The sequence below is a fragment of the Emydura macquarii genome, unplaced genomic scaffold (genome assembly GCF_026122565.2).
Source record: "Emydura macquarii macquarii isolate MOO-44397 ecotype Brisbane River unplaced genomic scaffold, CSIRO-AGI_Emac_v2 contig_2676, whole genome shotgun sequence".
NCBI lineage: Eukaryota > Metazoa > Chordata > Testudines > Chelidae > Emydura > Emydura macquarii.
Window position 1 is genome coordinate 21347184 of NW_027132813.1, and position 26486 is coordinate 21373669.

The 26486-nt window shown below is 40.2% G+C and overlaps 1 protein-coding gene across 1 annotated transcript in view; it reads left to right on the forward strand.

Moving 5' to 3' along the window:
* The window catches only part of PKDCC (protein kinase domain containing, cytoplasmic), a 44495-nt gene extending 24967 nt beyond the window's left edge, over positions 1–19528 (forward strand). Inside the window, exons 4-7 of the mRNA XM_067565037.1 lie at positions 1134–1213; positions 2479–2586; positions 15518–15691; positions 18299–19528. Of these exons, the coding sequence (XP_067421138.1) occupies positions 1134–1213; positions 2479–2586; positions 15518–15691; positions 18299–18384 (448 nt within the window). The 3' untranslated portion in view covers positions 18385–19528. The remainder of the gene's footprint in view (positions 1–1133; positions 1214–2478; positions 2587–15517; positions 15692–18298) is intronic.
* The last annotated feature ends 6958 nt before the right edge of the window (positions 19529–26486 follow it).

Genomic DNA, 26486 nt, shown 5'->3' on the forward strand with positions numbered 1-26486 from the left:
CAACTCAGAGTAAAATTTCCTATTTGTGTTACCATTCTGCTCATTACCCAATATTTATGTCTGATACATCTGCTTGTATTACCAGATCTTGAATTGTCCATCTTTATCTAATGTTCCTCTGAAACAGGGTTTGCAGAGGTTAGTAATGCTGGCTTAGCAATAGACAGTTAAAGGGGCACTGTGAAATTACTTATCTTTAAAAATAATAATAATAAATGTATGCTATTTCATTTCTCTAACTAAAAAAATAACAGTTATTATTGTGCCTGCTTTTCCAAATTATAGGAGATGTATTTTTGAGGCCATCACCAATTAACTTGCATTTCCACTTAGCTGTTCGCAGTTTGGAATCATCAGGAATTGAGCATAGGGCAAGAGCATTCACAACCAGATGCTTGTTTTAAGTTTGTGAGAAATTAGGCTGGAAATTGTAGAAGCTGCTTTACCTTTTGTTTCCTTCATTTGACAGCAGTTTCCTCCTTATGAAAAGCAAAGCAAACTACCAGAATCACTAGCAGGTTTTTTCTGTTCCCCTCCCCTTCCCCCCCGGCAGAGAATATGTATCCAAACATGGAGTCCATTCAGGAGCATCATGAATGCATGTTAAATAGTGACCCCATCATGGGAATATTGTCCTGAATTTCAGTGGCATAGAATTAAGTTGTTTGTTTCCCCTCCCCCCCCATTCATCCTAAAGCCTAAAAATAATGCAGACGTGGAAAGGAAATAATTGGTGAAACGAAATAAGCATAAATCTGACATGTATATTTAAGGTTTGGAAAAAAACCTAAGATTTCAGAGTTTAAAAGTGTCCCTTTAATAAAGTTTGTCCAAGTACAGACAGCTTCACAAATAGTCACAATCCATGGGGCTTCACAACAAATTTCTACATTAACAGAACATTTACAGGTAGTTACAAGGTAGTCTTGTGTATAGCAGTTTAGTCTAGGTATGCCAGACAGCTGTGTGCCCTAGCCTAGCTATATATTTTTTTGATTATAGAATATGATTATATTTCCTGAATGGGTCAGGGACTTAAAACTATTTAAATTTTATTCCTTATGTTGTTCAGCGGTTACCAGACCCTTGTCAACTTTATTATTTTAAAATATGGGTTACTTTTTCCATTGCAGGTTTTTTTTTACATATCTTCTACCACACAGTGCTCCATCTTCCTTGAGACCCTTATTGGATGTGATAGTCAATGCTACAGGTAAACCTACTCTAAATATATGATGCTGCCAAATATGTCTCTTTCATGTCACTGTAATCTCGATTTATTTTGAGGGGGGCCACTCCATTAACATGTATTGCTCTAGGGTCAGATTCTGCCCTCACTTAGGGCATGTCTACACTGTGGCTGGAGGTATAATTTCCAGCTTGGGGAGAAATACGCATGCCAACTTTGATGGAGCGAGCATGCTGAAAATCTCAGTGTAGCCATGGGTGGTGTGGGCTAGCCACCTGAGCGTATACCTTGTAACTCAGATGGGATTGTACCTGGGTGGCTACCCTGAGTCATTGCCGATGCCCCTTTGGCTACACTGCTATTTTCAGGTGCTGGCTTGGGCAGAGCTGGCACATGCATGTCTACCTGAACTGGGAATTACCCTTCCAGGTGCAGTGTAGATGTGCCCTTAGAATGAAATTAGCTCCTGTCTGCAGGAGCCAAGATGAGGCCTATGCACCATTTAAGTCTCTGGTTTGAGGCTTTAAGTAGGATTTAAATGGTATGTGCCTTGTCCTGGACCCCACCACAGGGATGAATTTCACCCTTTCGTGGGTGCAGTTCACACTGCATGTCAATGGCAGTTTGACCAGAGCAGTATTTGGTCTCTTCTGCATGAAGATCTCAGAGGAAACAATCCGATCTATAGAGTGAAATTTATCCTGGTCCAAAGGACTGATGCACAGCCCTCTGCAACATATTAATCCCATGCTAAGGGATTCATTGGTATGGAGGAGCTTGAATGGTCCATCTCTACTGGGATGAATTTGAACCATAGAGACAATTTATTGCATACAACTCCCTGATGATATTTGAGATGATTTTATGCTTCAGAATCCAGAGTAGACCATAAAATTATCTTGAAATCTTTACCCTAAAATGACATTCGGACAAAAGGAGCTTGACTATGTTCTAACTATATATATAGAATGTGCCCGGCTATAAATAATTTCAAAGGGAATTTGCTGGAAAGGAGTTTTCATCTCTTGTGGGTAACTCATCCTATCGGATCCAGACAGGAAGTTGGCTGGCTCAGTACGTTAGCTGCTCAGCTTTGGAGACTCAAGTTTAGGGCTTGACTTGACTTATCGTACATACGAAAATCAATCTGCAGTGCCTACTTGACTTTAAGTCCACACAGTTTGGCACAATTGAATTTCAGTCCTTTGGACCTCACTCAGGTATAATCCCTATTAATTCCAAGGGAAGGTGTTCTTTGTCTAAGTCACTGTTTTTCTGTATTATTAAAGGAGAACTCCACTGGGGAATAGATGAAACAGTGGCTCAGCTAGAAAGAGTTTTGCATTTATACAAAAGTGGCACGTACCTACAGAACGCTACCAGGATGCCGAAAGCTGGTAAAGTATTCCTTTGACACATGTAAAGTTGTTGGCTCTGCCTAAACTGTGAGGTGTGGAGGGGAGCAGAAATAAGTGAAAACCCCCTGAAGTCATGGAAATGGAAGTCCACAGCAGGTAGCCAGAGTCCCACAGGTCCGGAAGGGATTTAGGTAGGCAGGAAGGTACTAAGGCTGGTGGATGGTTGCTCTCCATGCCATCGACCATGTCACACCTGTGGGAAATCTGCAGCATAATCTCATGATGAAAGGTTCACCATGGGATGTCTAAACACTTGTCTCCCAATCTGCATGTTGGAACCTCCCTGAGGTGGGAGCTGGGGACAGGCTGGAGCAGGGAGCCCATGAAGAGGGAGCCAATTTATCTCCATGCTAATGCCCTAGCTCTGCATGGATGGTTTAAGATTCATGAGATTTCCTTGCAGATATTGCAGCTGCTGCAGGTTAGAAGAAATAAGCCTCCTACCAGCTTTGTAGGGGGAAAATCCCTGCAGACTTCAGCTTGCAGCAGTGATAGGATAACAAAACTGCATAAATTGACAAAGAAATTGCATAAAAGTTTACATGTTAAGGTTCTTCTTTTACATCTTAGCAAAAATCTCTTGTATAGCACCCAAAATGTATACAGTGTTATTCAAACATACACGGTTTAGAGGGATAAATATTCTACCCTGAAGAATACATTACAGAATAGAATATTTGAAAGAAAATAATATGTAAATGTTCTTGTTCAGCCAAACCACCAAAAACAGAAGCTGTGCAAAATTTATCTTTTAGTAGGTGCAATATCTTTGTCAGATATCCTAGAGGCTGATAAGAAAATATGATGGTTTTGCTGCACATGCATAGCAGAGAGAACGAGATGGGTGATTAAATGAAGATGGATTTAGGGTAAAGGATCTGAAAAGTTCAGTAAAGCATTTCCCTTGTGAGAGACTCATAAGTAAAATTTATTCTGGGTGTAACTGTGCTGACTTTAGTGGGCTCTGACCCCAGGGATAAATTTGGCACACTAATCACAAATAATTCAATATTTATTTTGTTGTAAAATTGGCAAGAAAATTGTTGCAGGTGTTCATTTAACTTTCCAATGTTCAGATTTTCATCACAATCTTTGCTGAGTGATGCCTGTCAACACAGTCAAATCATTTTCAGCAGCACAATCAATAGTACAAACACATCCTTTGTTGAGGAAGTGCTGGGAAGGTTGAGGTTTTTCTCTGCTGCTGGCTGTGATGTCAGGACAATATGAGGTTTTGAATTTTAAAGGCTGTCCTGTTTATAAAGAAGTGCAGGGAGAAAACCCAAGACAGCAATGCTAAATGTAATAGTGCAAGGCTTCACTGATATGGAGCAGAGCTGCATTCACGTTAGGCTTCTGTTTTTCATGTGCGATTTAGTTATGTGTACTGCTAAATAACTATAGTTCAGATTCTGCTACCCTTACTGAAGTCTGCGGGTAGTCCCATTAACTTTTATGAAACTGTTCAGAGAGCAAAGTGCGAGCAAAGGGTATAGAAATTGCCCTGTGTAACATGTGAATACAGTTTTATGCAATTCTAATAAAATTCTAATTTAAAGAACCTGAATGTTACATTAAACTATTTGATGTTGAGGATTCAGCCAATGGCAGTTGAGAGAAATCAAATATCCTCCCAGAAATCACACTGAAACAAGACCTTGTTGACTTGTGGGTAAATTTTCAAATGTATATACCATGTCCTTAAAATGCATGGGCCTGTTTTGCACTAAGGCCATTTTCACCACCGTAGTCATGTAAAAGGACCTTAAAGTGGGTGTGTATATAATGTACTTGTATTTTAAGGCCCTTTTATCCTGCTAGAGAAGTGTAAAGAGGCCTCAATGCAAAGAAGAATCAGGTCTTACGTGTCCACTTATATCCTTCCTTCTCCACACAGGCTCCTCTCTCGTAGAAGATTTGACTTTTTTAGCACCTCTCTAGAATAATGTCTCACTTTTTTTAAGCACTCAATCCTAAGGTTATTTACCAATGGTGAAATTCTTCTGATGGTGCCGTGGAGCTGCAAGGCAGGGTGGTGGTGGTAGGGGAAGATGGGGTGCTCAGGAGAACAGCTGAATCCCTTTAGAAGAACTTTCGAGGCTGGCCCAGCACACAGGGCAACATTACTCCCAAGCCATGCTGGGGCCAGAGAATCAGTAGATGTGACTTATTGGCCCCAACAACTCTTGCAAGTGGTGGGTAGGATCCACGGATATTGTTTCAACCTGTCAATTCATGTAGCAGCCATAGAGGCAGTTACATCTCCATGTTCTCGCCTTGCCCAGGCAAGGCGAGGTGGATTTCACCCCCCTGATCCCTTGCACTTTATATGGGTGGGATAAATTTCTCCTAAAACTCCACCTCAAAATGTTGTGAGTGGAAAGACTGAGAAACCAGCAGTACAGCACAGGACACTGTATAACTCTTTCCCAAAGCAAAGGAAAAATATTTTAAGTTGTGGTTTATTTCTCTTTCTGTCTTGTTTTATAATATAGTGAGAGGGTGATGAGGCTGGTTGTCAGATGCTGAGCTGGTTTAGGCTAGGGATTGTGGTTTGGGTTTGAGGCTGAATTGGAGCTAGGCTTTGGTTTCAGGTTAAAATGAAGCACAATCTTACAAGGTTGTTCTCATTAGATTTCAGTCTAAATGGTGGAAATCTCACTGGGTGACCTGATCTCACAAGATTTCCACCATCTTGAAAAATGGAAATCTCAAGAGATCAACTGTTCATGTGAGGTTTTGGGCTGCAATTTTACAAAACAACTAATGGTTACCAAGAGATTCCTGCTGAATCTGACTTAGAAAATAAGCCTATTCTGGTATAGGATCTGTACTGAAACCAAAGCCACAGTAGTGGACTCAGATCCAGGAATTGCACGTGACATAATTACTTTTTTTTTTTTTTTTTTTAAAAGGAACATTTAGAAAGTTCAACTCATGGTGCTTCATAATTTTGACTTAGATCTAGAAATTCAGAATTACCTATTGTCTTGACTAGAGTGTTGTAAACCCTTACCAGAAAAGCAGTGATGGTGATCTCGGAATAGTGACTTAAGGAAAAAGCTGAAATCTGACCTTTTATGAAACAGACATCTATCTGAGCCGATGTTTTTGCTGTGAAACCTTTTTCAAGTGAGAAGAATGATATTGACCATCAGTAAGGAAGAGACACTATGAAAGTTCTTGTCAATCTGAGCCTGCCCATAAATTACATTTAACAACGTGAACCATGGTCATGTCACAGAAGGACTTGGGTCTTAAGCTTTCACTGTGTGTCAGTTGTAAAATATTTTACAGTGCTATAAATTCTGTTATACTCTGGACTTGGTTTCTAAATTACCGAAGCAAAGTAGAGAAGTGGGTGGGGGAAGAAGTCCTTTAATAGCTATGTAGGTTTTCTGTAATTGTAAATAACACAAAATTGTTACACAGTTGCGACACTGTTTGGAATGTCAAATGCTTTTATGTTTAAAGGGCTATTAGTCTCTTCTGCCGAGAACATTGAACTATGTGGATTAAACCAGGAATCATTTGTTCCCTTGTAAAGGTTTTATCTAAAAGGATAGTGAGTAGTATTGCCACAACTGCAAAAATACTATACTATATAAACCCATTGGATTTCATAGGTGAAATCCTTTCATCATTGAAGTCTATAGCAAAACTCCTGTCAAAAGAGCCATGTTGATTTACACCAAGTGGGGATCCGGCCCTGGAATTTTAGTCTAACATCTCCACCCCAACCTTTCAGTTAATTCAGAAGTAACACAGAAATGTGTGAGATGCATTACAGTTAGTAAATCCTGTAGCCTTGTTATTCATTAAAGCAAATAGGTTACCCATTATTAGGTCTTGAGGGGTGTGTTAGCCAAAAGAAAGTCATAATTAGTAAAAATAAAAGCAGTTGTTGAACCAAGTACATTTACAGAACTCAAGAGACAAAATGTCAGGGTGTACAGTAAAAGACATTCACCGTTTTCCTTTATCCTTTGACATTTTGACAGGGTTATGCTGTATGTAAATATTTATAGTGCAATAATGTTTCTTAAATACTATAGCAACCTGCTTGAGAAATTGTAAATCTGCACAAGACATTTTTGTGTGAGAGGGAGAGGTTGGAGGGTGGGAACAGATTATATTCAGGCAGCTTTTCTACCTCCATATTAGGCTGAGCTACAGAAGATAGTAAGCACTTCCTTAGACCAATATGCTAGAGTTGGGAATACATTACAAAGAATTCCCAACCAATAGTCTCAGATTCTAAAATGAATTAGGTTTGGCTAGGCTTGTGCCCCAATTGTGTCCTTTTCCACAAACATATAGGGCCAGATTGTAAGAGGGCCCATTACAGAATCGCACAGGAATAGAGGGGCATGCAGGAAGCCGCCCCATTGGTCATGCAAGGGCCTCCCATTCTAGTAGTCTGTGCATTCCCTCTACTTCAGGGGGCAGCCCCACGTCGGGTAGGACACTGAAAATGAGACAGGGAGAGGCATGTTCTGATCCACCTTTTCTGGCCCCATGGCATGAGGCCAATCTACTGGGAGTGAGCAGTTATGGAACAGAGTGCTCACCTCCACCATTAGCTTGCAGCAGCCACTAGCTGTCTTCCATAGGGTGGAGCTCTGTGTCCCTTTCACAGGGCTGTAGCATAAATGTAATGATGTAGCCCTGAGGAAATAAGTAGTGACTGCCTGTCTTTCTCCCATGCATAGGAGACGTACATCTCCACCATCGTGCAGCCGATCTACTCCTTTCCTTAAAAGCCAATCTACTCCTTCCCTTTCTGATCTGAAAACTGACTCTCAAAATGGCATTCATATTTATTCTTTTTCCATTCTCTGGATCAAATTTGATCAACTTAGTAGTAAAATGTTTTTTTTCTAACTGTTGGGCCAGGCCTTCAGGCTCAGTCTGGGATGTCATTATAGGCCAGATTTTATTTATGCTGCTAAAGATGCAGATATGCACCTAGGCAACTTTGAAAACTAGGTGTCTAATTCCCAATAGGAATTATAGTTAAGCCCTTTTGAAAATCTCACTACCAGGTGCCTAACTGCAATTGGGAGTTCTGCATCTAGACATATTTGAAAACTCCACAAGGTGCCTATCTGCATCTTTAACAGCCTAACTACACTTAAAAATCTGACCCTCTGCTCTTTCTGGGTTGTGAGGTACCACCATCATCTGATATATTCACAGCATATGAACAGAGAAGTTAGAGAAAATCAACCAATACTCTTGTTGGAAGGCTGCATCTTAACACTGCTTGATTTTTTTAAAAAAAGAATTCAGAATAATACACAAGAACCGAAAACTAGAAAGACAAACCAGGCTGCTCCCTAAGATAGAGAGGCACAACTCCCCTCACTTTACTCTAGGCTGCTGCCAGACTATTGCTCCCATACTTCCTTACAAAGCCCCATGCCTGCAAGCAGAAACAGGGAAGCCCTGAGCATTTAAAGTGATAGCTCTACAATTTTAATGCTTTTTTTTTTTTGTATACACCACACCAATAAAAGGTTTTGCTGACCAAATTCTGCCTCAGTCACATCTGTGCAACCCCACTGTCTGGCACAGCTACCTTCAATGGGGTTGCATTGCAGAGGTGTAACGACAGATAGAATCTGGCTCTGTAACCAGAACCTGCTTAACAGTTCTATTGTCGATGCACGAGCCAGAAAAATATCCAGCTCTTTCCTCCTATTATGGTGCCATCTCTGCAATGTTGTCAGGAGTACAAAATGTAAATATTTATTTGTACTGCAGCAACCCGGACAGGCTCCATTCAAGATAAGAGCTGCATTGTGCTAGGTGCTGTACAGATACAAAGTATCAGACAGTCCCTGCTCCAAAGAGCTGACAGCCTAAATAGGCAAGACAGACAAAGAGTGGAGTGGAAACAGAGAAGGGAAGTGTCTTTCCAAAGATCATACAGCAGGTCAGTGTTCTATCCAGATGCTTTTTTCACTGGACCACAGCCCTTCTCCCAATGGTTGGAGTGATTTAGTGGAGAAGGGTAGATGTGATTGTAAGTGGAGATAAAAGGAATAAACTTGATGAGTAATTTTCCCTGATATACTACTGTTTTGTTGCTGTCATGGACATGTAGTGTGCAAAAAAAGAAAAAAAAAAGAAGCAGCTTTTTATAATGCAGCCCACCATTAACTGAACCTAAGAGCCATATTTATGGGGCATTCTTTTTGAATGAATTTTAAATATAGTAGATGAAAACATGGACAAATTAAAAATGTAAAACGAGACATGCTGGCAAACAAATGCAATATCAAGAAGGCAAACACTCGTAATAAATTTTTCACTTTTTCTAATCTGAATATATGATATGAGGCAGCAAGTATGTTTTCTATTATTTAGAATCTGATTCTGCTGTCCGTACTCCTTGGGAAATCAGTGCAACTATTTGTGCAGTAAAGTATTACTAAGATTGGTAGAATTGGGCCCTTTATGATTAACTACAAATAAGGGCAGGTGGGGTGGGGGTGGGGAAATCCAGAAGCAGGTTTCATTATTTTATGTTACAATGGCAGTAGGGGTGGAATAGGAAGTAACAGGATTACTTTGTCAAGGATGCACATTAATGCAGCTGTGTTACTGACCCATGGTGTATTGGCAGGTGATAACTGGAAAAGACAACTGGGCAATTTTCCAACTAGTAGCTGTAGCTGGTAGTAAAAATGCAATCTGGCTGCTGTGGCTGAAATAAATGTTCATTAGAACTGATTAAAGGCAGATTTAGGGTGATTTAAGCTATTTAAAAGGGGGAAACCACAGCCTGTTTATAATGTAATCCTGGAGTTATTTATATGATTGAGTCTGGTACTGTGAAAATGGGCATGTTTCTAGATTAGAGTCAGCACTGGGACAACACAGGTGCTGTTTGCTAAGGTAATTTTGGGATTAGTGCCTTTTAATTTTTACTCTTTTATTTTTAATTTTATGGTATTGGTCCATGATTGGTTAGTTTGTCGTGAACGGGATTTCTGTTTTTAAATACATCACTTTTTCCTGTGAAAAGGGAGATTGTCAAGATGTCTTTTCTGAAATATATGACTGTGCCAGAGCCTTAAGGGCCTGATGTAAGTTACACTGCTATAAATGATGAGTAACATCATTGAACTGCATGTGCTTGAGTCTGATCTTGATTGACACTGACTTTCTATCCCTGTAACTGCCCCAGCTTTGCTGGAGGTACTTGACTTGCATCTAGAGCTGGTTGGGCATTTTTCGGCTAAACATTCTTTTTGTTGGCAAATGCCAGTTAATCAAAACAAACTTTGTGGGATTGGATCAGTTTCAACTAATTTCCCATTTGAAAAGAAAGAAATACAAGTTCTGAAGTGAAACATTCTGTTTTTATTTTTTTGGTTTCAAATGACTTTTTATTTCAAAATTCAGGTTAATTTAGAGCTAATTTAAAAACAAATTAAAGATCAAAATCTAACTGAAATGTGGTGAGGTTTTTTTGTTTTTTTTTGGTTCATGAACATTTTTTAGATTTCAACATTTCGTCATGATTTGGGTTGGGAATATTTTTTTTGAAATCTCAAAATATCTGCAGGATGGGAAGATTGTTTCCTGCCCTACTCTATTTACATCAGTGTGAATGTAAAATCAGGCCTCAAAAGTTTAAACTGGTATGAAGAGAATGGCATAAGTGACAACAGAATCAGGCCTAGTGTTGTTAAAGGATTTTGCTTCGATCTTTACAAAAATATGTACAAGTGAAAAGGACTATTTTTGGTTATGGTATTGGTAAGCAGTTATTTATAAACACCTTGTAATTCTTTGATCTATTCCTTGACTTCATAGTGATGGACTTTAAATATGCTATGTCAAATTGTGTATATGTATGTGAAAGAGTAAATTTATTGCTGCATTTATAGTATTAGGCAAGTATTTATTGGTTTTAAACACCATTAGTCTGGAAATCGACCAGAACTTTGACCTTTTTATGATGTGATTTACTGCTGTGAGCCTTCAAATTCCATGAACTCCATTTAAGTAAGTTCTCAGGTTTGGGAAAACAAAAACCTGAGCTAAAGCTGTCCTTAAATCAGTTGGGTATTTCTAAATAGAACAAGTATATTAACCTATCATGTCTAAGATGAATATTTAAAATTGTTGTGTGGGAAATGCAACTTCAGATTTCTTAAGCCATTTCACACAGCAGGTAAAAAGTCCTGATGTGGCTTTTACAAATCTCATTCAAACCTCTCTTTGATACATACAACAAAGTACAAGTGAGCAATGTAAACATTTTTATCTTGCTGTATCCTACATAGTGAACCACAAAGAGCTAGGTGAGTGACATGAACATAAAAACAAATGGATAGAAAGTAAGTAACTGGGAAAATTACCGCTTAGTGGGTTTATTTTTCATCATGATAGTTTTATCTCAGATTGAGCAAGTTTTGAATAGGAGCGGAATGGTCTCTCTGAACCGTTGAATTAGTACCAAGTTTATCAGTGTTTCGATTCATTCTGCATTATAGATATGTCCAAATGTATTTGAGTGGTTACATGCTTACCTTTTGCTGTGTAATTGGTCATATCAATTAGTGTTGTCAGAACACCTGTTAATTAAATAGCAGTCCAGTTGCCTTCAAGTAAGGGCCCCTTATCCTGCTATCCCTACTTATGTGAGTAAAGTGTACTGTGAGTATCTGAAACTAAGACAACAGGATGACTCATGCAAGTTAGAGCTACGGAGCAGACCCTTGATTTGAAGCAATATAAATGGGAAATCTAGTGATATTTTTCTTGTGTGACTTACAAAGATACTGGATCTCCATGTTCTGAGGCAAGGTGAATCTTTGGGCAAGGATTCATTTTTCAGACCAGAATTTGATGGTTGTTGTCATGAGTTTGGGTGTTTTCTAGGTTTAGGTGCAAGTAGTTTGAAGACATAACCTAAAAACCTGCATGGTGCTGACTGCCTCCTGCCTACGACTTAAGGAGGAGAAGTAATTTGTGACACCAGTTTACACGCTGGGAAGCTCTGCTGGCTGGAGAAAATGTGTGTGAGAGGGGGAGGAGCTACATTTCAGCCCGCTCTTCAATCCTTGTTGCCCTCTTTCAGGCGAGATGCTTCCAGGGATCCAGAGCCTCTTGACAGTAGCCCTGAGTGCAGGGTCTGTGGTTTAGACTTCCCTGTTGTAGGCCACACAAGTAGGGGTAGCTCCTTTCCTGCTCCTCCCCTGCATTGCCACTTAAAGCAAAGGCACAGCTGGCCATTGGTGAGCAGCTCAGCCCCTCCCATCTATTTTTAAAATACAATGAAAAAAAACAATTAAAGGAAAAACGTAGTGCAGGTTGTTATGATAGTGGTAAGGGGGAAGGTGGTGTATGGAGAAGGAAGCTACAGAGTGTCTTGATGTGGCTGTTCGTTTCCCGTGTTGCCATGTGGTCCTTGCTTCAACAGCGAAGCCGGTTGGCAATTACTCATACGCTAGGGATCCAAACGTGCTGCCACTGAAGCCAGTGAGAGATTTGCTATTGACTTCAGTGGGAGCAGGAGAAGAGGTGTAATGATCTATCTTTCATGCGAAGTCTAGTTGTAGATATGGGACCGGGCTTTCTGTCGGCAGAACTTTAATGTTTGTTTTTAAAAGTAAACTGCCCGTCTCATCAGATTGTGCTGGACATTGGCACAGATCAGCCTTTCCACAGGAAAACCCACACTGTGGAAAGGGAAGCCCATGATGATCCCCTCACATTTGCCCTCCTCTCCCCCACCCCATGCTCTTGCCATACAGGAAAACCCCCAGAATTTGTGGGTATTCTGAGAAATGTGCCAGTCTTGGGCAGGACTGGATTAACTCTCCTGTGGGTCCACGGCTATTAATTTTGTGGGGCCCCTTACGGCGGTGTTCTGGAGGCTGGGAGCACTTGAGCCAGACTGGGGTCGAGGTGGGCCAGCCCTGGGGCACGGTGCAGGCCGGCAGTGCTTCGAGCAGCACTCAAGCCGAAGGCTCTCTGGGACTGAGGGCAGAGCGGCCAGCCCGGGGGCAGAGTGGGGTGGGGTGGCGCTGCATGGGCTGGCAGGTGGCAGCGCTCCGAGGGCTGGAGCGAACTGGCCAGCCTGGGGCTGGGTTGGACCCACGCCTGGTGCTGGGGCTGTCTGGCAGTGGGGGAGGGGTTTGCTGGGGTGTGGGATGGCCAGGGCAGGTTGGGGCGCAGGCTCTGGGGCTGCCCAGGACAGGGCTCTGACAGGAGAGCCGTATAAGGGGTGTGGCTTCAGGCACAAGAGGCAGGGCTGAGGCTAGCCTCCTCAAACGGGTGGTTCACCAGCTGCCTGGATTTATTTTTGCAGGGCCCCCCTTGGCCTGAGGCCCTGAGCTGCAGCCCCTAAAGCCCCTGCATTAATCCAGCCCTGATCCTGGGGTTGTGCCAGAGCCATCCAGAGGGAGGCTGTGTTCCTCCACACGTCAAGTTGGCCTCCTATGGCTCTATCTCTGCTCCTCTGTCAGGACCGTGCCAAGAAAGTTTAGTAACTTCTCAATCAGGGAATGTACTAGTCTTCCTCTGTGTATATTTTTGTAGTTTTGCATTATCATTTACTAAATACATTGAGACACTATTTACATTAGTACAGTGCTCTGAGACCTTTGCAGACCATTGTGGCTTCTCTGTTCCAGGAGCTGGGCAAAGAGGTCACTGCAGCACACCTCGGAGCTACTCTAAGTAGAAAGACTGACTTCACTCTAACGTTAACATGAACACGAACTGGGTACCTTTTCGAGTTTGCACCCACAGGATCTACACCGGACAGTTAGACCACAACACATTAGTGCACTCTACAATTCACTCAGTCAAGGAAAGCCCTCAGTCCCATTGAAAATGAATGAAAACTGAATTTTTATTTATACGTCAATAAAGGAAATAGTGTTTCAGCTACTCATTTATGTCACCTGAGACTCTGGCCCATGGTGTTCAAAGAATTGTAATGGGTAGAGTGTAGCAAGTGGGGGAAAACTGTTAAGAACTGAAGCAGTGTAATATATAATAGAGAGATTTTCAAAACCTATTTGCCTGTAGGAGAATTAAAAAACTTGCAGTTTGATAGGTAGGTTACCTGCAGACAGAGCTCTGTTGGCACAGTGAAGCTATACCATGTGATGTAGGGGTTGCTGTGCTAAGGACTCCGACTTCCTGAAAACTGACTTCATAGCCAGGCTGGTTAGAGCTTGACATTAGAAGCTGTAGTCAGGAGCTTAGCAAGCTCTGAAGAGAATTCCCTGTAAGGGCCCAGGGCTTTATCCCTACTGGCACTTCAGAACTACAGTTGATGTTCATTTTCTTCTGTTCCTAAACAGTTCTTCCAGTTTGCAGGTGCCCTTTTAGGTGCACTGTTGAGTCTGATTCACCTTTGCCTTGCACCTTTTTGTAGTCACACCAGTGTAAGGTGGGTATAAAATGCTACTGACTCAGAACAATCATGTTTTACCTCCACTTTGCATTCAGTTGGCGCTGGTATAAATGACCACATAAGGAGCAGGAGTGATGGTGGGATTGGACCTGTTTGTTTGCCTTACATGGACCGTCTCATTGATGGCACAAATCACCACTCAGGATCCCTACTGTAGCGCTGGCCAAATAATGCCATTACATTTAATACCGAATGACATGTCTGACTGGTGACAGTTCTTATTTATGCAGTAGCTTTATAATGAAAAATATTTTTTGGTACCTTTTTCCCATTTTTGTCATTGTGGGGCCTGCACCTAGTCTAGTTAATGGAGTTTGGCCACTGACTTAAATGGGACATGATTGGTCTCTTACTGTGTTTCCTGTCTCTTTTTTTTTTTTTAAACCTGGATCATAAGAGCATATTGACTATTTCACACACTTCCCATATAAATAGCACGGAATGCACCCTAAATGATGAATAATTCTATTATGAATCAAATGGTTGGTTGTTAAATCTATAACAAACATAATGTCTGTTGGACTGGAAGCATCCTTCCATCCTAAAGCACTCTCTGAAATATTAGCAGGCTAGAACTTTGCAGCTTCAAGCAAAAGATCCTTGAACCAGAGAGACTAAAGAAGTAGGGCACACAGCTACAATTTCCTTAATAGATGCAATTAGAATAGCTATAGAATTTTTTTGTATTTACTTCTGTGTGGCTGGGAGCTAAGTAGAAATATTTATAAATGATTAGTTTAATTTTGCTGATGCATTCATTAGAGAAGCCCAAAAGCAGCTGGGAGACTGAGAGGAGCTGAGCTGTGAACAGAGAACAAGAGGGAGCTCATAAAGGCAAGAGAGACTGAACGGCAGCCAAGGGAGCCAAGTAATCCACAGGGCAATGCAGAGGAGCTGGGCAAGAACCAAGCTGACATGTTTCATGTGCTTTTTTTTTTTTTCTCTTTTCCCACTCCCCCCCTCAGAGGCCCATCAAGCAACTCCCCTTTTGTGTTAATCTGAGCAAGGAAAAAAGTTTGCTTAATTAAAAGCCTGTCTTTTCTTCATGTTCTAAGGAAGCTAGACTAAAATAACATGCTCTCCTGACAGAGAGGGAGGGGCAGGAGTGCCTGATCCGATCTCACCCTGACAATCTCATTCAGTGTTAAGAACTAAGACAGGGAGTCAGTCCATTCAAGTGGATGCTGTTTATTCAATGGGACATTCTCTCAGTAAAATCCCACACCAAATCCGTCTTGCCTGCTCAGGAAGGAGGCAAAGACGTCTTGTGTGCAGACTGTTTTATGGACGGACCCTTTCCTGTAAATAAATGAGTACTAAACAAGTTTTAGTGAATGGAGCCAAATAGAATCAAGTTTTTGAGATGCACCCTTTCACACATCTCCCTTCCCCACATCTCATAGCACTTTACTGAACCCTTTCGAAAGAGATTTCAAAATGATTGCTTCGCGCTGGTTTTTGCAGAGTACAGACAGATACCTGAAGCTGCTATTCCTGATGAGAACTACCGGTGCTGGCCTTCTTACCATCACAAGGGCTGCCTCCTCTCTGTGTTTGATGTTGGTGAAGCCATTGAGGTCTGCGAGAGTCACTCCCAGTGCAAAGCTTTTGTCTTGACCAACCAGACAACATGGACAGGTAACAGGTGCCATTGAATAAAGGCAGCAGCTGGTGCTAATAATTCAAAACAAGCTACAGGCCAATCTCCATAAATATGGTTTTAAAACAATCAGGTGAACGTGCCGCGCTGGAGTAGGGTCATGGGAGCGTAGCTGCTAGAGATGGTCTCAGTCTCTTATGGTCTCTGATGGTCTCTTAAGCCTCAGTTAGGGCTGAGAAGAGGAAATGGGGTAGATTATGCTTTCCTTGTGCTCCATGGAGGGGCGGGAGAAGTCTGTGCACTGACTCTGAATAGCCTGGATCAGTTGGGGATGGCTGGACTGGGATCACAGGGACCTGACCTCAGGAGAATACTCACCTGAGTAAGATAGGCAAGATTTGGCCCAACATTTGAATTGAAACATTCAAGTCCATATGAGCTGATTTGAAATTAGGCCAAACACGTTCTCTCATCCCTCTTTCCATCACTCACCTGTGATCTTCTGGCAGACAGAAGAGGGTCCTGGGTCTGATGGGAATGTCACTGGCTGTAATAAATAAGCAGCTAGTGTTCTGGTTGAGGTGCAGTTTACTGGTAAGGCTGTGCCAACTCCCCTACTTCCTCCTGCTAGACAAAGCATGGGCCAGTTGTTAGGGCACCAGCTTAGGTTGTGGGAGAGCTGGGGTTAAATCTCTGCTCTGCCATAGACTTTCTGGGTGACCTTGGGCAAGTCACATAGCCTTTGCAGAAATGTCTCCACTGTGTGCAAAAACTTGTGGCAGTGAGTCTTAGACTTAGCGCTAAACACAGCAGTGTAGGTGTCTGGGCTTGGACAGGAGGTCAGACTCTGCAGCTCGGGGACAGTGTGGGGTGGGATGAGTTTTGGACCCCGAGCTCCAGCTCAAGCTGCACAATCTACACAGCTGTTTTTGGCGTGAACCTGGCAGTAGACCCAGTAACTGAAACTTGCTGCTGTGGTGTAAAAAGCAGTATGTAAATACCCGCTGTGTCTCAGTTCCTGCCTGTGAAATGGGTATAATAGCCCTTTCCTACTTCAGAGGGATGTTGTGAGGATATATATTAAAGATTGTGAGGGACTCAGACACTGTGGTAATGGGAGCTATACAAATACTTATGACTGACTGTAAACCCCTAGTTTAAAGGCATTATATGACCATACATTGAGTCTCTTCCAGGTTCTCAGCATAGTAGTATTCTGTAGCACCATATGGGAAAGTCTGTTCTGATCTTACACAATAAGATGGTTCTTTCTTTTTTAATAAGATCTATATGTAAATGATGGTACAACAGTGACACAAACCAAATGAGAAGATGACCTGGGCATAACATTGTGCTACTTTAACTGCTTGTGCATTGTGCCCTATTGTGGGTAGATATCAAAGATACAGGCCTACCTATTTAGAAGTGGCCACTGATTTGGGGTAGCTCAGTTTTTGGCGTCTAACTAGACACCCTAAATCTGATTCTCCACTAGAGTAAATCAGCATAGCTTTGACTCGAGTGGAACTGTGTTAATTTACACCAGGCCAGAGTCTAGCCGTCTATCTCACTCAGGTACCCCAAAACTGGAAGCATCCAAAATAGATGCTTTTTAAAAAAACGTGTCCATCGGGTGTATTAACTGTAAGGATGTATTAACTGATCTGTGGGCATCTCACTTGGTTGTATTAACTTTACACAGAAGGGAAGGAAAGGTTGAACTACTGTAGAAATAAACTGTAGCATACATTCCAATGACTTTCCTTTCTCGATCACCGTGATTGATCACCACATCCAGATCGAGGGGATGTAAGAAAGATCCTAGTTAGACAAGCATGATGAGAGTACAAAGGGGTAGCTAGGTACCAGCAAATACCAACAACTGATACCTTACTGAGGAGAGCCTTAAATGAACTCTGGCTTATGAAAGGATTAATTATGTAACAAACTGTACAGGCTGCCCATCACTCGGTGTTTTTTGTTGTACTAGTTTGTTGGTAAGAGTGGAAAATCTGCTACAGTTCACTTACAAATCTGAGCTGCAAAATAATTAACAGGAGATTGCTTATCTAGAGTCTATTTCAGACCAGGCCAAATCTGGTGCATATACACATTTTGTATAGGTTCAAGATGGCATTGTTGTTGCATAATCTAATGAATGCCCTTCATTTAAGCCATTATCCAGAGCTCATTAAAGTCAGTGGGAGGACTCCTAGATGCTTCTTCAACTCCTCAACTCTATAACTAAATAAAAAAAATCAGATTAAGATTGTATTAAAATCTTCAAATGCTTCCCTTAGTTACTCCTAGATAACCCCAAAGAGCCAAATCCTGATCACAGTTACCCTAGCATATACCTGGAGTAGCTATACTAGGCTGAATTCTGCTCTTAATGATACTGGTTTGAATCCATAATGAACTTATGGAAATCAATGGAGTGTTGGTGTAACAGAGTGCTGTTTGGCCCTTTTGATTTCAATAGAAAGATTATAGATTTATAGCAGCTTCAGTGAAGGAAGAAACTGGCCTTCTATGTAGTTTAAAGAATGCAGAGAAAGAACCAGGAAATGAGATTCCAATGTTTTGAATAGATCAAAATTTTGGTCATTGCTTCTAATTATTTTCTTCTTTCATGTTCTGTTTAGGTAGGCAGCTTGTCTTCTTCAAGATGGGCTCAAACCATATCCTGCCGGATCATGACAAGATAACATATGTGAAAGTGACAGGCTGACAACTTAAGTGGCTTAGTCTGACTTGTAAATGACAGGAGCTGTTTGTGTATAAATATAGACAGCTGTTATGTACAAGATGTCTGCAAATGCAGAGATAATTGCACTATTACTCATTCTAATCTAGAGTGCTAAACAAAACTTTAAAGAAATGACCTGTATGACCAGGATGAATGTGCAATACAACAACATTTTGAAAATGTGATTTTTTTATTTTATTTTTTTTTTAAAAGAACAAAACAAAAAATGATACACTGTTAGGATACAAGTTTGGTTGTAAAGCAGTAGGTAACTTGAGCTTTTCTAACCGAGGTTAACGGTTTGTGCATATTTGCATAGGGTTTGAAGTTCATAATTTTCATAGGAAGTTGGGGTCCCTCTGCCATGATATTTATTTGGGCAAGTACAATCACTACAGAGTTACTGAAGCTTATCAGTTAGAAAGCTAAATATCAAATGTTATAGAAGACAATCAACATTTGTGTTAATGTTATCAGATAACGCAAGACCAAAAACATTTGTAGAAATACTATGGGTCTGTTGTCAGAGGATCTTAGCCATATTTATAACTTCAAGAATGTAGCCAATTTTCATTTTTGTTTGGAAAGTTTATTAAAACATTTTATCTCTAATTTAAAAAAGCCATATTTCTGTTTAGGTTCTGGTCCAGCTTAGCACTTAAGCACATGCTTAAGTCCCAGTGGCTTCAAGGGGACTAACTCATGCTTAAAGTTGGCCTGAGCTTAAGTGCTTTGCTGAATAGAGACAGCTTAAAGGATATACTTAGGTGCTTTGCTGAATCAAGGCCTTAAATCACTGTCCAAAATATTCCCTAAGGTATATCTCTGACAGATCAGCAAAGCAATCCATCAGTTTGAACAACACCATTTTTGATGAACATCTTGCAATGGAAGACTTTCCATTTCTATCATCAAAGCCTTGGTTTTCTAAGGTGCTTCTGACTAGTTCTTAGAACAAATGAAATGAAAAATGAACACTAGCCTTAATTCTATATAAACAGATGCATTTTATAGGCATAGTGTCTAGAAAATTTGCTTTCAATGAAAGCAATAAAATAAATGCTAAAAGTGACAGATGTTATACTATTTTGTAGTTTGTACATTCAGAATTTTTTGTACTTGTTCCTTAAACTTGTTTATTTTTGTAAAAAATAAAAAAAAAATTTTTTGAACTTTTCATAGTCAGTTTTTTTCTGTGCTTCAGATTAAGGTCTGAACCCTGTGAAGATCTATGCATGTTCTTAACTTAGAATATTCTGAATAATGTGAATAAATATTTGCAGGATTGGCATCTAAGAGAACCTAATTTTGCCTTAGGGTATACACATGGCTCCCTACTGACTTCAGTGGGAATCTGGTATGTGTATCCAAGTTTGTCCCTGTATATGTGTTTGTATATGCTGAAATAAGTGACCTTTAGGTCAAGAGACCATGTTTCAGTAGCTTCTCTTTCTTTGTGACTTCAGTCATGTAAATATAGCTCACTGGTGTTCAAACATTTTGAATTAACAGTGGATTAGAATAGAATCTGAAGTAATTAATCATAGGACTAAGTTCTGTTTTTCCTCACAGGGCTCTGCTCAGAGCAGTGGGGGACGGGGGGGAATAGAGCTGCAGCAGCTAAGCACAAGTTCTCTTAGCTTTGTGGCTATGCAGGAGAGGATGTTCTTGGGGCAGCACATTCAATAACAGTCCTTACCTCACTGCAGTTTCTCAGAGATCACTGATGCTATCCTGTAATAATGTCTTGCAAATCACTGAAATGACATGCTATAATTCACAGATGAGCATTTTAGTTGCTGTAATAACTGATTGTGTCATTGTGCCTTTAGGAGTCCATCATTCACTTGATGGTGATAAACACACAGTAATGAGATCTTTAAAATCATTACACCAATTTCATACTGTACTTAGGTGCACAGAGCATTGAAGTGATACACCTAATTGTCATTGAGGTGTCAAAACATACTTTGAAAGCCTTAGTTGTGTGTATTAAGCGTTATATAAAATACATTACTTTTTAAAAGAACAAGTATTTTTATAAATTGTTGTTTAATTAGCCACTTTCCTAAATAAAAGCATCCAACAGTTTTAAAGTTTAAGGAAAGAGATATCCAAAAGCACTAGGCTGCATTGTGGGTTAATGATCAGGATCATTTCATTTTAGCCTTTCACGTTTGCCTAAAAGAAAACTTAAACCAAAAATGTGGAAATTTAAAAACTGCCAAACCATTCTCACCAGATTTGCAAAAAGAAAGAAATGTAGCTTTGAGCCAAAAGACTGGATGACAAATTTCAGTGCTGATCGGTTTTATATGGACCATTTGATAACTCTTTGAAAATAAGGGTTTCCTATGGAAATGCTGATAGAATCTTAAGAGAAGCTTTCTCGTATAGTAAGTTGTTCTAAAAGCTGGAATAACTGCTGGTAAAATGTATATTTACTCTATCTAGGGCAACGTGTCTTTGGCAGCTTAAGCTCAGAATCAGCAAAATCTCAGACTGGTTCTTGTGGCATGGAAATCCCAGACACAAGAACCCACAGCAGAGAAAGACGTAGAAAAGCAATTTGGGAGGTTTGATTCAATCAGACCCTTCTGGACTTGGAGCAGCAATCATATGCAATTTCCTTGTGGAAAAAGGTATTTTTATCTTTTCTTAAAGGTTGACTGTTTCTTACATTTCCTTGGCTTCTTCAGACTGCTTCCTGCAGCTTCAAGGCAGACAAAGGAAAGAAGACACCACCTAGGCTCTACATGGTTGATCCTTGGTATTAAAAAAGAAATAAATCTCTCTCTGGTCAGCTCTTAGGATTTACTTAGTGCAAAGCCAACAGCCTGCATATGAAATAAACTGCCAAACCATGTACCGAAGGGGCCCGGGGGAATGCAATCTATAAAATGTTGAACATAGAGCCTTTCGTGAACAATCTGAGCAGTGGTATAAATCTGACAAGGCAGAAGGAAAGCCTGATGACTCTTGGAAAGGCTTGTAAGTTTAGGGGTCTATTAAGATCTGGCCCCGTCCTTTTGTTACAAGAATTAATACAGTAAACTACAGGCAAGAGTATTACAGAAATGATTATTTAGCAGCTCGCTCTACCCCTGCCAGACACTGATTGATCAGCTGATGAGAGGCATCAGAAGGGTTGGAACAGAAGCATATTTGAATGAATCTGAATAAGCAATTGGTAGAATGTCATGGAATACTGCTACTATCCAAGGAGGAAAAGCAAAGGGGATACACACTAGGACTAGGGGCAATCCAATGGTAAAAGACTAGAAGGAGCCATGAGACAGAGATCAGTGTCCCAACCTTAAGAATTTGAAAATCATTAGTCAATCTCTCAAATCACGAGTGGCAAAAAAAAAATCATGATTTTTTTCTTTAATTAAAATTTTTTCTTTGATCTCTGGGTTCTGAGTCTGTAGGAAGCACAGTCATAGGGCCAAGCTTTTCTCCACAACTATAAAAGATAGAAACATACCTTATCTAAAAATGAAAATTGAGGTTCTCACATAAATCCACAGCTTCTTGAGTCAGTTGATTAAGAAAAAACACCAAATATCATGAAAACTGCACAAGCGCCGGCAGTATAGAGGTATGCAAACTTAGTCCAGAGAGAGCTCCTCCTCCTGGTCTCATAGAATGAAGAAATAAGTGAAACTGGTCAAAAATGGGGAAAAATGTTCATGAATATTTTCTTGGAAAATAGTCCCCCTTTTTTGGCCAACATTTGAAATTCTAATGAAAAGCTGACTTTTTTTTTTTTTAATTAAAAAGTTTGATGACATACTTTATCCAATGTCAACCAAACAGTGAGAGATTGCGATTGGGTGGAGGGTCCATGAAAGAGTCTCCCTCTTTCACACTGTCCCACAGAATGAAAAAGCCAGAGAACTGGATTAATTTTAAAAACTGCAGAAAATTATAAAATGCTAAAACCAATATACACCCAAATTTAGTGGACTCGTGAGCTTTTTTTTTTTTTTTTTTTTTGGTAATTGGAATTTCTTATCCAAAATATCATTTCCACGGCTTCTAAACTAAAGCAATAATGATTAAAATTTCCTTTTCTGTAATGGCAGCAGCAGGTCCAGTGCCAGTTACAGCTCCCACTGTATGGTTAAGTGCTTTGCTCTCCCTCAGCGCAGACATCGAACTTAAAAATCTCTATGTTTTCACATCTAGCTTTTGTAGACTGTCAAGTCATATTTTTTTTTCATCTAATTGATTTGTCAATCCTTTAGGTAACGCATGTGAAAAGTGTTGACAAAAACAAATTCCCAATATCCCTTCATTTTGTAGCTGGTCTCAGTTAATTGTCCTGGGACAGTAGCTGCACCTTACCAAAGAGGAAAGTACTACATTTAAAAGACGTTACTTTTATTTTGAAACAGCCTTTGATTTAAAACCACAGGGAAAGCAACTTATTTAATGGAAGATGCATTCCCGTAAACAAACAGAATTGTTCAGCAAGTGACTGTGAGGCTATCAATCAGAGAATAAGAAAATTTCAATTCACCGCTTTAAATGCTAGCGGCTGAATCTGATTTTTTCCTATCCTGATTTTATTGGTATAACTCCATTGATTCCTGATTTATAACAGATCAAAACCCGGCTCTTAGACTTCAAAGTGGCTATATTTGAAGATCAAAATACATTCTTTTTCTTGGCTGCAAATGTTTTGACCATGTAAGAGAGACAAAAATGCTTTCTCTCTCACCCGCCCTGCAACCTCCTTTATGGTTCTTGGTGATTCAATGTGATTCCAACAACTGACTGATAAAAAAACATTAAGACAGAGAGCCATTTTTGTTGTTAAGTTAGAATTTAAACAGAGCAAAGAAACCTGGGAGACTTCTATTTTTTCATAAAGAGATTTGGCAAAGAAAGAATGGGTGAGATTTTTTTTCTCATCAATTTTTTAACAAATATCAATCCTTTATTCATCTGCTGTTTAGTTTCAAGTACATTCTAATGACAATTACCAGTTTTCTATATTTAAAAGAATCCACTACATCTGTAGATAATACAAATAGGTAGTTATGAAGTACAAGTTCTCTATAAATGGAATGTGTGCCCGCTAAGCTAACTGATGGGCAGCCAATGGCAATTTTACAGGTGGGTGTACATAACATTTTGTACAAGACATTGGCTTTTTGAGGGGGTCACGACCTGTTAGAATCAGCCTTCCTTCCTCAGCAGCTCTCATCTCACTTTTGGGAACAAACTATTGATCACATGAACATTATTTAAAATATCCTGAGTCTTTGTCCAAAACTTGAACAATATCAAACCCAAAGCAACTGTTTTTAGTTTGTGTGTGGCTCTCATTTCTATTTCTAGATGGGAGTGGGAGTGAAAAGTTCTGAAATAGAGGCAACAAATATAAACAACTGCTGTGCTGTGGATGTATATTTAGGGCTAGATTCTGCCTGCCTTACTCATATTGAGTAAGTGTTCTACTCAGCGTTGAGGAGGCCTGAGCTGGAGTACTGTGTCCAATTCTGGGTGCTGCACTTTGAATAATGTGGACAAATGGGACTTAGTCCAAAGGACAGCAACAAAAATGATAAAAGGTTTAGAAAACCCGACCTATGAAGGAAGCATCAAAAAAACTGGGCATGTTTAGTCTTGAGAAAAGGAGACTAAGGGTGGGTGGGGCCCTGATAACAGTTTTCATATGTTAAAGGCTGTTAGAAGGAAGATGGTAATCAATTATTCTCCATGTCCACTGGAGGTAGGACAAGAAGTAATGGGCTTAAATTGAAGCCTGGGAGATTTAGTTAGATATTGGGGGAAATTATTTAACTATAAGGATAGTCAAGCTCTCGAATAGGCTTCCAAGGGAGGTTGTGGAATCTCCATCATTTGAAGTTTTTAAAAACTGGTTAGACAAACACCTTTCAGGGATGGGCGAAGTTTACTTACTTCTGCTACTGAGTAGGGGGCTGGACCTAATGATTTCCAAAGGTCCTTTCTGACCCAACATTGCTATGATTCTATAAATGGTACCTTACTTGGAGTGTAATCTCAATGCTTTCATTGGGGTTACTGATGGAATACAGTACTGCAAAGTGAAGCACTGTGTCAGATGTGGAAAGAAATTACACTTAATGTTGCTATCCCAAGATTTTACCATGTTTTCTGATATTGGGTTTTTTTTCTGAAAGCCCCGATGCCTGGAGTCTTGTAGTTATGTGTGAACAAAAAAACTACTAACCAAGGTGGGTAAAAGAGAACCCTAAGCACAGTGGTGCAATTCAATAACAGCTGTGTTTGTGAAGCATTGTGTATTGATGCTATCAACCACTTGTCATCACTGTAAACAATGGCCTATTAGCATTAACTTGAGTCATATGGAACTTACTCATGAGGTGGACATGGGTGCTGAAATCCTGATTGCTGCAAGATGATAAAAAGCTCCAAAAGTGTTAGAAGAAGAGAATATGGGCATAGAAAGTATAAAAAGGAGGGCATAAGCAGAAATACACTGGTTAGATCTGAACTGAGAGATCACTGACATAGCAAATGCTTGCACCATGTGCCAAACCATCTGTGGCTACACAACAACAAATCCAAAACTCCATTCAGTCTCAAGATAGGATTAACTCTTAATTCCCTGAAGCCAAATCAGAACACAACACAGACCATAGCCTTCCCTCCCAGCTCTCAGCTTCTTAAGAATTACCTTGGTTCTCTTTACCATCTCAATCTACCGTCTTCCAGTTCCTGATTCTCCTGTGAACCCCAAACTCTAGATGTTTCATGCCCTTTATATACAACTAGAACAATGCTCAGCTAGTGATTCCGACTGATTGCTCAATTGTCATCTTTCAAGTCCCTTTCTCAGTTCAGATTGTATCTCAGTCCAAAATTGCACAGAAAAATGTCCACCAGTTGCCTACTTTATGCCTGAATTGTGCTGGATTAAACTTTTAAACAGCCAGGGAGATAAAGCACTAAACTCCAAATCATACACAACTAATATTCCAAATTAAATAGCCATAAACGATGGTAAAAATTACACATTCTCTAACACAAAGCAAAACGACCCTGCATCACCATCTAAGGAAAGTGAGAGTCTTATTTAAATTTAGCCTCTGGAGCTTTGAATGGAACTGTTACAGTATGGATCTCCTGCTTTCTGAGCAAATCTGGAGCTATTTTTCTTGTTTTCAGCTATTTTCAATAGGCTAATATTGTTGTGAATAAATCAGCCAATTAGGGGCATATAAGTCTTTGTCTCCCTCTAGTGGCTGATCAATATAAGTGGTTACTGAGCCTGCCACAGCAGCAAGCTAAAAAGCTTAGTGTTTAGCTCAAGTGGTAGAAAGTCATGCTATTAGCGCTGTATGTCTCTGGTTCAAATGTTGCTGATGGCCTAGGCTGGTTACCTTAGCATTTATGATCATCCTCACAAAGCTTCAGATATGATGCACTGGCCTGACTGGGTCCTTACATTCCCCTCCCACCCCACCCCTTAATAGTTAGTGTAAAGGACAAAAATATAACTGCATTATAAAGCATTCTGTTGCCATTACAACTCTGATCTATTCAGCCTCAGAGTGATAAGATTTCATATTGCTCTAGAGCAGAAAATTTGGGGGATGTAAGGGGGAGGGATGGAGAAGGGAATGGCAAATTTGCTATGTTTTACGTATTGGCTGCCATCTGTATTTTATTCAAATAGGGTTATATATTTTGTGAAAATAAAAAACAGCCTCATGAGTCAGTGTGTGCATGGCAGTCACTTGACTATCTATAATGGGAAACATGTTTTAGGTTGGAATTGCAAAGGGAAATCAAATGTTTGAAGTGTCAGAGTCAGAGAAATATAAAATATGCCTGACACCAGAGCGATTGAAGCCAAAAGGACTAAATCATCATATAAGGAAAGACAACCCCACCAAGCTCCTGGCTGTAACATGCATTTTCCTAAACTCAAATAAAATTACATACAACCTGATAATTTAACCAGCCTTGTCAATAAGACCTGATGGAGTCAGCAGACCCTATCACTTCACGCTCCAGAGTAGACTTCAAAAGCATCTAGTTCATTATCCAAAAATAAATTAAAT